At 39.1% G+C, this 15,677-nt stretch overlaps 1 protein-coding gene across 8 annotated transcripts in view; it reads left to right on the forward strand.

Annotated features, from left to right (window-relative positions):
- LOC124131707 (dual specificity protein kinase CLK2-like) overlaps positions 1-15,677 on the forward strand; it is a 79,280-nt gene that overhangs the window by 42,804 nt on the left and 20,799 nt on the right. For all 8 annotated transcript variants that reach the window (XM_046495164.2, XM_046495170.2, XM_046495169.2 and 5 more), the window contains one exon: positions 11,700-11,816. In XM_046495164.2, the coding sequence (XP_046351120.2) occupies positions 11,700-11,816 (117 nt within the window). The remainder of the gene's footprint in view (positions 1-11,699; positions 11,817-15,677) is intronic.

Here is a 15,677-nt window from a genome sequence, read left to right on the forward strand (position 1 = left end):
GGCCCTTGCTCTGGGCATGAAGTGTGATTGAATTGTGGAGATTTGTGTCTACCAGATTGCCTCTTGTTAGGGTAAGCATAACATAATTACGTTGATGATTAGGCTCTCATGCATGAGTATCCCGGGATGGGACTACACTGTTAGACAATTATCTGTAAACAAGGGAATGGGGTTGTTCAGTGTTTGTTCCACAGTGTTGCCAATAGTGTCAGTAACTATGACACACTGTTACCAATAGTGTCAGTAACTATGACACACTGTTACCAAGTGTCAGTAACTATGACACACTGTTACCAGGTGTCAGTAACTGTGACACACTGTTACCAAGTGTCAGTAACTATGACACACTGTTACCAATAGTGTCAGTAACTATGACACACTGTTACCAAGTGTCAGTAACTATGACACACTGTTACCAAGTGTCAGTAACTATGACACACTGTTACCAAGTGTCAGTAACTATGACACACTGTTACCAAGTGTCAATAACTATGACACACTGTTACCAATAGTGTCAGTAACTATGACACACTGTTACCAAGTGTCAGTAACTGTGACACACTGTTACCAAGTGTCAGTAACTATGACACACTGTTACCAAGTGTCAGTAACTATGACACACTGTTACCAAGTGTCAATAACTATGACACACTGTTACCAATAGTGTCAGTAACTATGACACACTGTTACCAAGTGTCAGTAACTGTGACACACTGTTACCAAGTGTCAGTAACTATGACACACTGTTACCAAGTGTCAGTAACTATGACACACTGTTACCAAGTGTCAGTAACTGTGACACACTGTTACCAAGTGTCAGTAACTATGACACACTGTTACCAAGTGTCAGTAACTATGACACACTGTTACCAAGTGTCAGTAACTATGACACACTGTTACCAATAGTGTCAGTAACTATGACACACTGTTACCAAGTGTCAGTAATTATGACACACTGTTACCAAGTGTCAGTAACTATGACACACTGTTACCAATAGTGTCAGTAACTATGACACACTGTTACCAAGTGTCAGTAACTATGACACACTGTTACCAATAGTGTCAGTAACTATGACACACTGTGACCAATAGTGTCAGTAACTGTGACACACTGTTACCAATAGTGTCAGTAACTATGACACACTGTTACCAATAGTGTCAGTAACTGTGACACACTGTTACCAAGTGTCAGTAACTGTGACACACTGTTACCAATAGTGTCAGTAACTATGACACACTGTGACCAATAGTGTCAGTAGCTGTGACACACTGTTACCAAGTGTCAGCAACTATGACACACTGTTTGGAATACTTTGTGTGTATGTGTGTATCTGAGTGTTTTTTGTTATATGCTATATAAAACTCCAGCTATTTGACTGTGGCCTGTAAATAATCGTATCTGGTCCAGATAATTCAGTGATTGACATCATGAGCAACAGTCCATGCTATTGGGATTCAGTGACATGCCGTCAACCAAGTGATACTTCAGTGATTCACACCAGAAGCATCGATCTATGAAATTAGGATACGATGACATGCAATCGACCAGTTACTGTGACAATTTTGGGAATAGTGCATCAGTTATTAGACACTCTGTTGGGAATAATTTGTCAGTGACTGTGATACACTGTTGGGAATAGTTTGTCAGTGACCGTGACACACTACTGTGAACAGTTCGACAGTGACTGTGACACACTGTTGGGAACAGTTCATCAGTGACTATGACACACTGTTGGGAACAGTTCGTCAGTGACTATGACACACTGTTGGGAACAGTTCGTCAGTGACTGTGACACACTGTTGGGAACAGTTCGTCAGTGACTGTGACACACTGTTGGGAACAGTTCATCAGTGACTGTGACACACTGTTGGGAATAGTTTGTCAGTGACTGTGATACACTACTGTGAACAGTTCGTCAGTGACCGTGACACACTACTGTGAACAGTTCGACAGTGACTGTGATACACTGTTGGGAATAGTTTGTCAGTGACTGTGACACACTGTTGGGAACAGTTCATCAGTGACTGTGACACACTGCTGGGAACAGTTCCTCAGTCACCAGACGCATTGCTGGGAATAGTTCGTCACTTACTAGATCACACTATTGGGAATAGTTTGTCAGTGACTGTGATACACTGCTGAAGTCAGTCACAAGCTGACACTTCCCCAGATGCTTCTTTCTTCTTGCCCTGGCCATCAGCCAGCACCCTCAACAACACCATTCCAGACATTCTTCCCAACTTACAGGAGATAGATGAACACTGTGGCATACAGCTTCTGTCAGGGGATGCTTCAGCCCACACTGTTATCTTTATTTAGCTGGACTGACCACCGATTGACTTATCCTCCACTCTCAAACAGGGCACCTGGTACCTCCTTACAAATGCCAACTGTTTGGCTTGTTTCTATTTTCAGATATGCCATCAGTTCTAACACAAAAAATATGTGGTTAGAAATAAATAACCACATTAAATTGTGGTCTGTTTTATCAGCCATTTGTAAAACAGATGTCAATTGAGACAGTGGAGTAACACTCTTTTTTTCTTTTTTTTCAAAAGAACCTTTTCTCTTCTGCAGTTTTCATGAGGAATCAAGGAAACTAGACTTGGTTTCGTTTTAACTAGACTTGCCTAGGCTTTTAGTAAAAAAATAATATATATATGCTGGTATATAAATTCCAGTGATGGCACAGGACTAATGAAACAGAAGTGGTTTGTATATTGGTGACAAAGCATGAGGTATCCCTTTTCAGCTGTTTAAACTGGATTATCATTGTTTTATTTTAGGGATCATGTACAGCAGGTGTTGAGATTGTATTTTAGCTAGCAATCACTTAATCAAGGGTTGTGTTGTGATCTAAGCATGCAGGCTGATGAAGGGTCCAGCATGGTACAGTGTATGGTGCTCCCGGAAATCCCAGAAAGGGGGAGATCTAAATGATCAATACGGCAATCAGTTTCTACCCATAAATTCCTTGGCTGTGATAATATTTATTACTTGTTCTCTATCCAAGCCAATTAGCTACAACACCAATACACTGAGCCATTGATAGTGCAGTTTGTTGACTGATGCTCGGCCAATATTGGTAGAGACTTCACTGCAAGGAAACAACTAGATTCGTTTTGCCATAATGGGGATCAGCTGTTTGCCTTACTGGCCCTTAATCTGAATAAGGTGTCAGATGTTTAGTTTCTGTAACATCTTGATGTTTGCTTTACTGATTAGAATTTGAGAAATATGTTTCAGAAATGAGGAGAAATTAGAATTTCCAACGTATGGGATATACTTCACTGGTAATTGTTTGCACGTCAAAAGTCTGTTGAATTCTTGAAGTTGAAAGACTGCTAATGACTTTCAAAAACATGAATTCTACATATTTCCAAAGAAGATATTAGTCTTCTTGTACTTGCTATTTTCACGATTTTTTAACAACTCCATAAAGTCTCTTTATATCAGATCATGTAAGACATGGCTGCAATACATCATAAACAGTCTGCCATCTTCATCCAGACAGTTCCATGGTGAAGTCTGTAAGTGTTGGTGAGACAACCAGCTTGAGCTCCCAATACAATGTCAGTGATCTATGGACACATGGGCTGTTGGAGACAGTAGAGGCTTCACTACCTTCCAGCATCCATCATTGTCAGGGTTTTATGTGATGATTCACAAGAGGTATTAGAATTCTCCACATCGATTTAGTCCACCTCTGTTGCACCGCTGAAATGGCAATACTCAGACAGGAACCCATGAACCTAACATTTATCTTGGATATTGTTTCAGTCTAATATGCATATCTGTTTAATCAAAGGCTTGATGATTTTTTATCCCATTTTTTTCTGGGACTGAGGAAACAATGTATTTCCGAATCTAAATAAATCTCTATTTTGCCACTGATTTTGGCAGTCATTAAAGGATAACTTCAGGAAACATACTTTCATCATGAATTTATCTAGATCTGCTGAGGCCGATATTTTGCACCAAATTTGAAGTAGTCCGCAAAAATTCCCAGAAGTTTTTATTACAGTAATAAAGAATGTTATGGCTTTTGCAAGAAGACATGCATTTCACTGACAACAGGACCACAATCTCATTAAAATCAGATCTTAGTTCTGGCTATCGCTAAACAAAGATCTGAGGACATCCCATTATGGGTCACGTCAGAACGACCTTTCATCCAACCAATCAGAGTGTCGCTTACCAGATCATGAAAGTGACAGTCGGAATGTGTTTTCTAATCATGCAACCACGATATATTTAACATGGGGTATTCCGAACGACAGTTACGGGTTTTATGATTATATCCATACAATCTAGGCCATCTATAAGCCATTCCAGAATGTTCTTCTTATCAGTTTTAATTTTTAATCGAGAATACGTCAAAATATGTTTCGAAGTGTAGTCGCCAGTTTGAAACTAGTGTTGTAAAGCTTGAGAAAGCTACCTTCTGATTGGCCAATGTCAATTACTTGTCAGTCATTTCATTGGTCAGTCAAAATTCGCGAAAGTTCGTTCTGACGTGACCCGTAATGGGATGTCCTCAGATCTTTGTTTAGCGGTAGCAAAAACTTAGATCTGATTTTAATGAGATTGAACAGGACCAATAACCAAGAGGCTTTAATGTTTTTTGCATTGAATAACATCTTAACATTTAAGAAAATAAAGACCTTTCAGATAGTCTGACTCCAAATTTTGAACAAATATTTTTCTTCTCACATTTTTTCTGCCAAGGGCACAATGTTTGGATACATCTATTTGAGAATTGACTTTCACTTTGTGTGAGTTCATTGGAGTATGAACCTTCTTAGAGTGAGGGCCCGTCTGTATGAAAGTCAGTTCTCATAATTTTTTACAACACTATTTTATACCTCAAAGGATGTAGCTAGATCTATACATGTTACTTCATGTTTACACTGACAGCCATACAACAACCAGCTGTATCACGGAATAAAATAGTTCCCTAAAATTGTTGGTTGGTTTGTTGTTTAACGCCACACTCAGCAATATTCCAGCTATATGATGGCGGTCTTTAAATAACGGAGTCTGGACCAGACAATCCAGTGATTGACATCATGAGCATCGATCCACGCAATTGGGATACGATGACATGCATCAACCAAGTCAGCGAGCCTGACTACCCTTCTCATTAGTCGCCTCTTACGACAAGCAAAGTCGCCTCTTACGTCCAAAGAGAGGTGACATGAGCATATGTATGCTCAACTGTTGTAGTTTGTTTACAAGAAACGTATTCAAATAATATCATCATTTGGTGAGAAAAGTCTGTTAAGAACTACCTTAGTAATTCAGTCACAATGACAGCGTGTCATAATATATTTACATCAAGTGCAAGACGTCAAAATGGCCAACCGGATAAACGGGTCTGGAGAGATTTCCAAAATTGTTAATGATCCTGTGGCGGTTGCATGTGTTAGTCATCATTGATCAATTGGCCGATCATTGAAGATAGATTATATAGATGTGTCAAATAGATACAAAGCTAAATTCATAGATTGCTGTAAACTGTAACTCTCAAACTTTCTGAAGTTTCTCAATGTCTGATAATACGCTGAGTTCAAGATTAAATGATCTAAGTGTTCAGAAACAATGCTTTTGTATGTATTCATGCAACGGAATTCCTAGAGGTTTTCCCAGGAATTTTAGTAGTCCGTCCTTGCTTACGTCATTCATGTGGGGGCACGGGTGGCCCAGTCTAAGGCGTCGCCAGAAACCTATGATTGTGGGTTCGAATCTTGGTTCGCCCCGATTGTTTCTAGGTTTGTCAGCACCATACCCGTGTTCGTGGGTTTCACCGAAGTGGTAAACGTCTGAGACCTGTATCACTTCGGGCTTTCCTCCCACTTTAAGCTGACACGCCGCGATGTAACTGGAATACTGTTAAAAGCGGCGTTAAACCCAACTCACTCAATCACACTACATCATTCATGCTGACAGTCTTGTGATAAACGTATGAACATCAAAGTGTTTCGTTCATACGCTTATGAACGTCAGTTTCACAGTCATGTGACCGTCGTCTCTTTCAATGGAAAAGCTGTAGAATGTGAAAACTTCAAATAAAAAAATTATTCTTGTATAAACATGCTATTTCATGTGATATAAGTGCAATCTGTCAAAACCTTTCACTGTTTATTTGCCCTTTTTCTGGTCAATTTTGTTTGTGTACATATTATTCTTTAAATGTACGAACATAACAGAAAATATTCTATTCTTGGTCTTCAGAGTATCATTGACCCTTTTGAATGTTCATTTAACCATTTTATGAGACGAGTACTGGCGAGGTGTGTATTACTGAGTATCTGAGAACACTTAAGCGTTTGCAGAGGCTGAAGGCATTAATTTGGCTCATCAGGAAAACAAAAAATAAACCAGAACTTGGTAATGCAGGCTGTTCATACAATATTTGTATATATACATGAAACAGAGCCTTTTCTGATTAATTTGCCGTCGAATCCGGACCTGGGAGTGCTTAAAGAACACTTTGTGCTTTTCATAAAATGCTTCCATCAGATCTTTACAAATCTACTTCATTTCATCTCGCAGTGGTATTTATAACTCTGATCTAAGTCTGAATGTTGATAGGTCAGAAGATGCGTTCATCCATCTACCAGCAGAACATGCATCCATCTTCTTTTATCTTTGACACTGAAGTCTGCAAAATCAATAATCCCCAACAAACACTTGACTTCAATGAATATTTAGCTGACAGAAGGGAATAGTGTTTTCATAAAAGCATTCCACTCCTCCTCTGTGGGGAGAACATAATTCTCATGGCATTGTTTGTTGCATTTTCCAAATAGGAAAACATTTTGAGTCTGGTCAAGATAAAGAACTGATCCCTAGCCCTGTTGAGAGGCTGTGGTGGTTGTAGAAGCTGTTGGCTGATTTCTTCTTCTGTTGTGTGATGTTCACTTTATACTGCAGCTGTTAGGTAATCTTTGATGTGACACTTTCATTAAGATAGGGAAAATGTAATTCTTTAATCTTCAGGTCCCCGTCGTAGATCAGTAGATGGACCTAAAGAGTTTTTGTGCTGGATAATATTGATATTCCCACCTGTGTGATGTAAATGAGGACTAAAGGCTTGCTGATAGGCTTCAGAATTTTGAGTTCCATTTCAGATGTCAGGAAGCTCTTTTAACATGTCTCTTCTTCATGCAGAGACTGGGAAACCAACTTTTATCCCGTTATGGAGGGATTAGTTCATTATATAGTTTTTTACCTAAACGTTTACTTCATGGCCTGCATTTACCTACTTTGTTGCTTTTGATGTCCATGAATATGTTGGACAGCTATTTCGTTCATTGAGTGTTTGTAATGTAGAATGCAATATCAAAGTTAAGGAAAAAATCTTGAAGGACATAATGACAAGACAAGTTTGGTAAAACATTGAGTTGCTGCTGCTGCTGCTGCTGTTGCTGCTGCTACAGTTGCTTTCATCAATGCCTGAATACATATAGTCAGGTCATGGTGACCTGCAAGAGTGTCTACACAGAAAGTTGGTGTGATGTGAGAATGGGGGCAGGTTGACTTGGTAACACTTGCATTGGGTAGCTTGAGGAATGTAGGCACGGAGGACTTGGTGGGTGTGCGCTGCATTGATGAGTAGTTCACATCATTAGCTATACACACTCTAATGATGTTTGTGTGTGCCACTTCTTCTGTTGGCATTTTTCCAGTTCTAATGTAAATATCAGGGCTAAATTTTATGTTTGCTTCAGATTTTGATTCTGCTAATGGTAGTCTGCAGCAGGTGCAAAATGGATTTACGTCATTGCTCTCTGCCTCCCAGTCTCTTACCTGATCAACTCACATCACATCATGTTTATTCACGTATTATTGTCTGAAAACCCTTGCCTTATCAAGTATTCAGAGATAGGAATTGATGTGAATCAGATACGAAGATATGACATAATCTGTGTGTAGGCAGTCTGTCGGAATGCTGAGGGAAAATGGCTGAGAGGCAACACAATTAGCTCCCCTCCTCTCCTCATCCTCATCCTCCCACAATATGTGGGCGGAACAGTGATACACTCACTATTGATTTGAGACCGTGTTCTACAGATGATTTGGAGACCAGTAGGTTCAAAGATCAAACTGAATTAGGTCATAGCTGAACTGGTGTCGATGTGTGTGATTGTGTTTGTGTACCGGGCTGTAGGCAGGAGATCTGTGACCCAGCCACTGAACCTGGTGAATAGGGAATAATTTCTCTCCACTAGGGAATAACTAGCTGGTAGAAGATTCCAGAATGATTGATTGTGATTTATAGAATTGAAGAAAGTTTCTGGTTAGATCTCTTGATATGCTTTCTGGTCTTTTAGCTTGATTAGGACTTCATTGAGTTGATTGATGACAAATTCTTCAAACTTAACTTATTTGTATGTATTTAGTTTACTCTGATGTGGTAAACATGTGAGCAGACTAGATAAAGATGTAATACCTTCCAGTGAAGTATCAATAATCAGGACAGATGAATGGCATCCCAGAATGTACTGGAACTAACCTGAGAAATTATTAATATGTGCTGTGCCTGATTTGAGACTATTCTTCATTTCCGAAGTATGAATTCCCTTGGCAAGAAGACTGTTATTGAGGTGACTGTCGCGTCCCATGTACTATTATAAGCATGTGATGCAAACTAAAAAGTGTCCAATTCTTAACTGGCAGATTTTCCTACTTTTGAATGTATGCCACGAGTTCTCGTATTGAAAGGATTTCTATTACACTACACATGAAGCAGGAAGCATTTGATCCAGAGGCCTAGGATTAAATTCTCGAACATATGGCTGTAGAAATACACTGTTGATTAACAAGAAGAATATACTCAATAAGGATTTATGCCAGTTGTAAAACAAGTCATTATATTAAATATCATTTTTGGCAGACACATCCAATGGAATGTTTTAGAAGTGTCTTTACATTGTTCCATTGATGGACAAAGACAGTTGGAGCGAGGCAATTGTATTTTGAAGATGGTAACCTAAAGTTGGGATCACAAACATCAAACATTTCGTCAGAATGATTCAAGAAGCTACTATGAAAACGGTTGAAAGAAGAGATGGTATTTTTAGCCATTCTAAAGTGAGATCGGCAACAGGAAGAGTGACGTAGCTTCATCTGTTAATGTCAGAGCCAAGTGCTTTACCATTCTGTGTTACCACCTACCTGTTTTGTAGACATATATAGACTCACAGGTTAATGGTTATGTTGTTAGTAGGGACAGTGTTCTTGTTATTCTCCAATAGAATCATGCACACCCTGCTTGCAAGGTAAATGAGTTAAGACGGGCAATAATTCAGTCATTACTTGGTCTGACCACTCTAAGTAATTGGGAGCTTCAGTCTGACCTGATTGTGGGTACTAAGATGCTTTGCATTTGAAGCCACTTGTTGATAAAAGTTGGTTGGTTGGTTTGTTGTTAAACGCCGCACTCAGCAATATTCCAGCTATATGACAGCGGTCTGTAAAATAATCGAGTCTGGACCAGACAATCCGGTGATTGATATCACGAGCATCGATCCACGCAATTGGTATCGATGGCATGCATCAACCAAGTCAGTGAGCCTGACCACCCGATCCCGTTAGTCGCCTTTTACGACAAGCATAGTCACCTTTTACGGCAAGCTTGGGTTGCTGAAGACCTAGTCTACCCCGGAATGTTGATGAAAGAAGGGGAAAGACTCCAAAGTATGGCCCCAGGGCTTAGAAGATTGTCCAGTGTGTTCTCAATAGAATTGCCAAGTCCGTGTGAGGGGGAAAGGCCTTGATCTAACCTCAAACCCTAACCCTTGATCTAACCTCTAACCCTAACCCTTAGCATGTCATGATGTGTACATGTATAGCCGATACAGAATTAGGCTATTCTTGTGGTACAGATTTGAACAAGTTTAAGCTGGAATTAATGATGCTCCAATGAATGATTATGATCAGTAATTGAACATTTGGCCTGTACTGATGCAATGATCAGTTGTAATGGTCCATGATTACCAGTGGTGCTTTGTGGTATTTGATAATAGGATTTAATTATGATGTCCCAATTATTCCCAATTTGTCTTGATCCCTGATGGTCAATTCTGACTCGATAGACATGGGTGGCGCCGTGTTGGTAAACACTTGCATGTATATGTAGTACCTTCCTGACCTCTTTTATTTGCTTATTTATCTGTAATTGACCATAAACAGATACTGTTTTTATCTGTTGGATTTATCCTGCTGAGAAACCCGTTTTATGATAAAGTGTACTATTGGCTTGGTGTAAAAACATGTCTCCAAGGAAACACAAAATATTAAATAGAAAAGTAAAAAATTACAGGGAGACGTTTATTCATTATTGATGACCCATCAGAATGACAGAAAGGCCGACATATTTGTTGATAAGTGGGTAATGGGCCAAATGTTCTCAAATCTAGAATGAACTGTCCATGTTTACCTTTTCCTGGGGACAAGATTGGGTGGGTGGGAGGGTGTGTCAGCTAGGGCTGGGACGAGTCCACATTTACTACCCAGATACCCACCCCCCTATTACCCGACCCTACACAGGTACCGGCTGTAGGTCTCAAGTGTTGGATACAAAATATCCGATTGGGAAATGTTTGACGGTAGCCCTGGCAAAATGTATTTAGATATACATTTAAAATTATCTGGTCATGCACACACTGAAATTTACTGAAGTTTTATCTTTATACAAACACAGAAATGCCAACATTAGTGAATTGTAGTGTAACCATAGAGTTTTAGATAATTTCTGTTATAAAACAATATATCACGTGACTAACCACGGGTCCGGGTAGTCCTGTGGGTACCCGGGTCCTACTCATTACCCACCCAACCCGAGTACCCCAGTTGCCCGTCCCAGCCCCAGTGTCAGGGATGATCAGCATCAGTTGTAAAGAAAGCAGTCTCTACTTTAGTCCACTTTGTTATTACAGGAGTCATAATAACTCTTGTAAAATACAATTACTTGATCTTAGGCCTCCAATACAGTTGATGTGATTACACAACACTTTCTGTTTGTTCTTACACGCTGTAATAATTTCCTCTAAACCACTCGATCCATCTTTAGGATCTACAGTGTAAACAGCATAAAACACAACTGCATTTATCAGCTATGAGTGTAGCGATATGAGTAGTTTGTTTGGAATATGAGGCAGCCATCTCTCCCCATCTGGCTGCCCTCCATCATAACAGTCTTCCCAGGCATAACTTTACACAGTCTGGCCATTCATTCCCAGCAATGGCTGCCATTCTTATCCAACACTTTACACATTGAGCTGTAGGCATCACTCACAGTGATATATTTAATACAGTAATCTATGATGGATTGGTTTTTATTCCATATTCTTCGTTTTTTCACAGCGTTTTGGTTATTCGGTGAATAACAATTTATCTCATATAAGGCCACATACTGATATCATTGGGTGTGGGTCTAGAAGTTGCCAGTTTTGTATCATGACTCTCTTTAGGCTTGTTATTCTCTTTCAAGTTCAGCTTTGTTATCTCACATACATGGCTGTTCTATCCCTGAACTTCATCGAGGACAAGGAAATGAAACATGTCTAGTTTTAGTTATCACATTGACATTTGTGGTAGATGAGATACTGGGGCACATTATCAAACATCATAACATCCAGTCTCAATCAGTTGGTTGTTGGAATACTTAATAAAACATTTTCTTCTATTCCAGTCCAAATGAAAGAGTTGCCTTAAAAATCATCAAGAATGTGGAAAAGTACAGAGAAGCAGCCAAGTTGGAAATAAATGTTCTAGAGAAACTGAGGGAGAAGGATGCTACAGGAAAACAGTGAGTAGACTTGTGTCAGATTTACAATAGTTCTCACAGAAAGACTTCAATAGAGTGACTGTGATTCTAAGTTATGTGTATGGCCAGCTGTGTTGGACACAGACTGGTTAACTCTTTCAACATCGCATGCCGGTATACCAGCCACAATGTTATGAGTCCCCAGACACTGCAGTTTGGTATGTCAGCCACCGTAACTACATCAAAATAATATTTAACTTTATGAACCTACCTGTCATATCATTTGTTTATTAAATATCACTATTCACTACGTCTGAAAACGTGTACAGTATAACATGGATATAACAAACTACAAGGAACTGGAGAAATCAGTTCATTATATACGTTTTCGCTTGGAAACGTCTGCCATCTTGGATAAGACAAAACACAATACACATAATTTATTTCACTGACAAGATTAGTCCAATTACATGCACAGGTAAGATTAACATTAAGCAAGTTTAGCAAGGTTGAATCGTCAGCACTGATTGTTGATTCGCCGCTGATTGCGTATAGCCAGTTGTCAGTGACACTGAATGAGATTTCTCAGTTTGCTATAAACATCATTAATTATTGGTATTTGAACTTGTCGGGGATCGGATATCAGTTCGCTATATATGTTAGTTCACTGTAGAGAGTTTGATACGGAGCTTTTATGTGATAATATATGGGAGATATATTGGGGATTTTGTAAGAGTTTGTTGTATCCCTTGGTTCGCTCTGTTCGTTATATCCGTGTTCTGCTGTATTTCATTTCAATTCACCATATTTTATCAAACGATATCTTGGCTTTAGTTCCCTCAATTTTCACGCTCGGACACAATGTTTCTTGCCAAAATATGTGCGTAAGAAATCTTTGTCACAGTTCATAACTTGGCATATTTTAGATATGGGTTGCAATTTCATGTTTGAAACGTTCAAAATAACACAATTTAACCAAAATCTTTCATCTTAATCTGAAAATTAGATATGAGGACAGTATCCATTGCTGTAGTTTGATTGGCTGTCTTATGGCACATGTTTGAAGTTGGCAAGTCACGATACTTAAAGCGGATTACGTGAAAAAAACCAAATTCCTGTCAAATAGTAACACGTTACAATTACGAATATTCCCCGGGCGACCCAGGCGAGGTTACTGTAATATTATGGATGTGCAGAGCTTTCGAATGATACCAAACATTGTAGGAATCTTGGCACGTGTGACTCGTACAAAGCTTCGAAAAAAGAGGTATTTTCTCATGTTACTGGGTGGAAAGACACTGTAATCGAAAAATAGGTGATGATATAAGGGTAACGCTATTTTTCAGGGCATTATCATTTGCAGAAATCTGAGGTTTTCCAATAACTGCTCGACAAAGGAGGGAAATTGAAAAGAACGAGGGCTTCTGCAAATGATAATACCCTGAAAAATAGCATTATCGTTATTGTAGATAAAATGGATAGATTTTGTTATCAAATAAAAATAAACAACATTATCGTTTTTTAAACATTTACTCACACACAATGAATGTCACTGACCCACAAATATGGAAACGTCACTATTGAACATCAGTATGACATCATCAAACAAAGGGCAGGATAATGGCCCGTCGTCAAGCAATATGAAGGCATTATCAAGTTACAGTGCTCTGCTCATTTCTGATAACATGCAGGCGTTTTAATGATAATTCTCTCGATTTTAGCTATAATATTATTATTTAAAATTCTTTTACTTATAATTTTTTCAATTATGTAAACAATGGAAAAAATTTAAGAAGTAGGCAAGTGGATATTGTGAACAGTTACACACATCCACTTAGCTTATTGACAGACATGTCACAATCTGGAAAGACTACCAGGTACTTTTTCCCCCAAAATTGGCTCCATTAAGCACCGGTGGGCACGGGTGGCCCATTCGTCTAAGGCTTCGCTGTGCAGAGTTGCGTCCCTTTGGCACGCCAGAAACCTATGATTGTGGGTTTGAATCCAGGTTCACCCCGATTGTTTCTAGGTTTGTCAGCACCTTACCCATGCTCGTGGGTTTCACCAAAATGATAAACGTCTGAGACCTGCATCACTTCGGGCTTTCCTCCCACATTAAGCTGACACGCCGCGATATATAACTAGAATACTGTTAAAGGGGGCGTTAAACCCAACTCACTCACTTACCATAAAGTACCAATTATAATTGAGTTTTGACTAATTTGATTTAACTAAACTCATGGTGGTATCCCAGGTGTGTGCCTTGCTTATGTGATCACTATGCATATACACACATAAAAATATAAATAAATGGAATATAAACACCCTGATGGATGTGTGTACAGCATGAAAAAGTATCAAGATGAACTCCTGTTTATCAGCTAAAGGTCCCGTACTGATATAAGTGATGAGGAGTGGACAGTGCTTAGCAGTGTGTTCTATAGGGGTGTTACCTTGAACAAATATACTAACTAATGAGCACCTGTGAAGGAGATAAACTTTGTGGCAACATCTGCCACATGGGTCCAGAATAGGACGTTTTCCCGAGACGCCTATCTTTAGACTGGGTGAAAACACTCTTACACTTGCAAGGAAGGGTTGATATTTCAGTGGGTGTTTGCAGAAGAAACAAAGATGTTTATGACCCGTTACCATAGTGATACTCTCTGACTTTGTTTGCTGCTTTCGGTTGGCTTCCTTGGCGTTTGGTTGGCTTCTTTGGCGGGTTTTGTTTACCAACTTGTGCCAAATGCGTAGTTGTAGCCATTCAGTGTCATCACTGACGTTGTTGCTTTCCACTTCGACTTTCATTTCTGTAACATCTGATAAGAAATGGGAGTTCTAGAACCTTGTAAAATGAAAGGTTTTCTGGAGAATTTCTGAGATTTTTGTCTGAAAATTGATTTATGAGTTGCGTATTTGTTTTCTGTTGGGTTTGTTTACATCTTGTGGGAGGAAATTATTGGATGATGTCATCTACAGTGTTTCTACAGATGGACTTATGCCGACTGGCAAAACCTTTGTCTGATATAATTTCTTTCAGACTAGGCAAGTTGGCTTGTGACTGGCCAGTGTTTCCTATCTAGAGTTTTCCTACTTATTTACTTCACCTGCTGGACACACCAAGTAACAGTAGGCTGTTCATTCTGTTAGGGACAGACATGACCACTTGTCTGTCTGTCCAAGACAAGTGAAAACCCAGTTGTTTTGTACAAAAAATCTAGTTATTTTTCATTAAGTATTAGTCCAAAGTGAGCTGCTGACCAGTTGGGTATGACACCGGTATCTACCCCTGGTTAGGGTTACATTGCTGTGATAGTGTTCCTATGTCAACAACACATACTGAAGCTGAGAGTACTGATGGACTCCGTGTCATTTCATTTGTGGGTTCATGTCCATGGACTTGAAAATTAACTCAAAATGATTCCAGTTATGGTAGGGATCAACAGTGATTGTTAACTGGGAATGTGTATGTAGTTACAAAGACATTATTACTTACCTGTGGCTCATAAATCTAGGTATTTGTTGTAATGCTTAGTTTTAGATTTTTCACATGAGATGAGATGTTAAAAAACACCTGAATACAAGAAGTATTGACTTTATGAAAATACCAATTTTGAACAAAAAAAGTTTTTTCCCCCAAATTGCCTGCTAAGGGCACTCAGTTTGGAGGCCTTGATACTGCAGCAATCAACATATAACACAAGTGTTCTGAAAGAAAATTCATGAGATTGATGACCCATTCTTTTCAGTTAGTTGTTTAATTTATTATGAGGTATTAGACGGCATGCCAAGCATCTTCAACACCTGTATCATGCAGTGTATAACAAATGTTTCTTCAATCCCTGCATGCAACCATATCGTAGAGGTTTTAGAGAGGTTGTCAGAAGGCCTGTATTTCAT

The sequence above is a fragment of the Haliotis rufescens genome, unplaced genomic scaffold, assembly GCF_023055435.1.
Source record: "Haliotis rufescens isolate VD_foot unplaced genomic scaffold, xgHalRufe1.0.p SCAF_1, whole genome shotgun sequence".
In the NCBI taxonomy this organism is placed as follows: domain Eukaryota; kingdom Metazoa; phylum Mollusca; class Gastropoda; order Lepetellida; family Haliotidae; genus Haliotis; species Haliotis rufescens.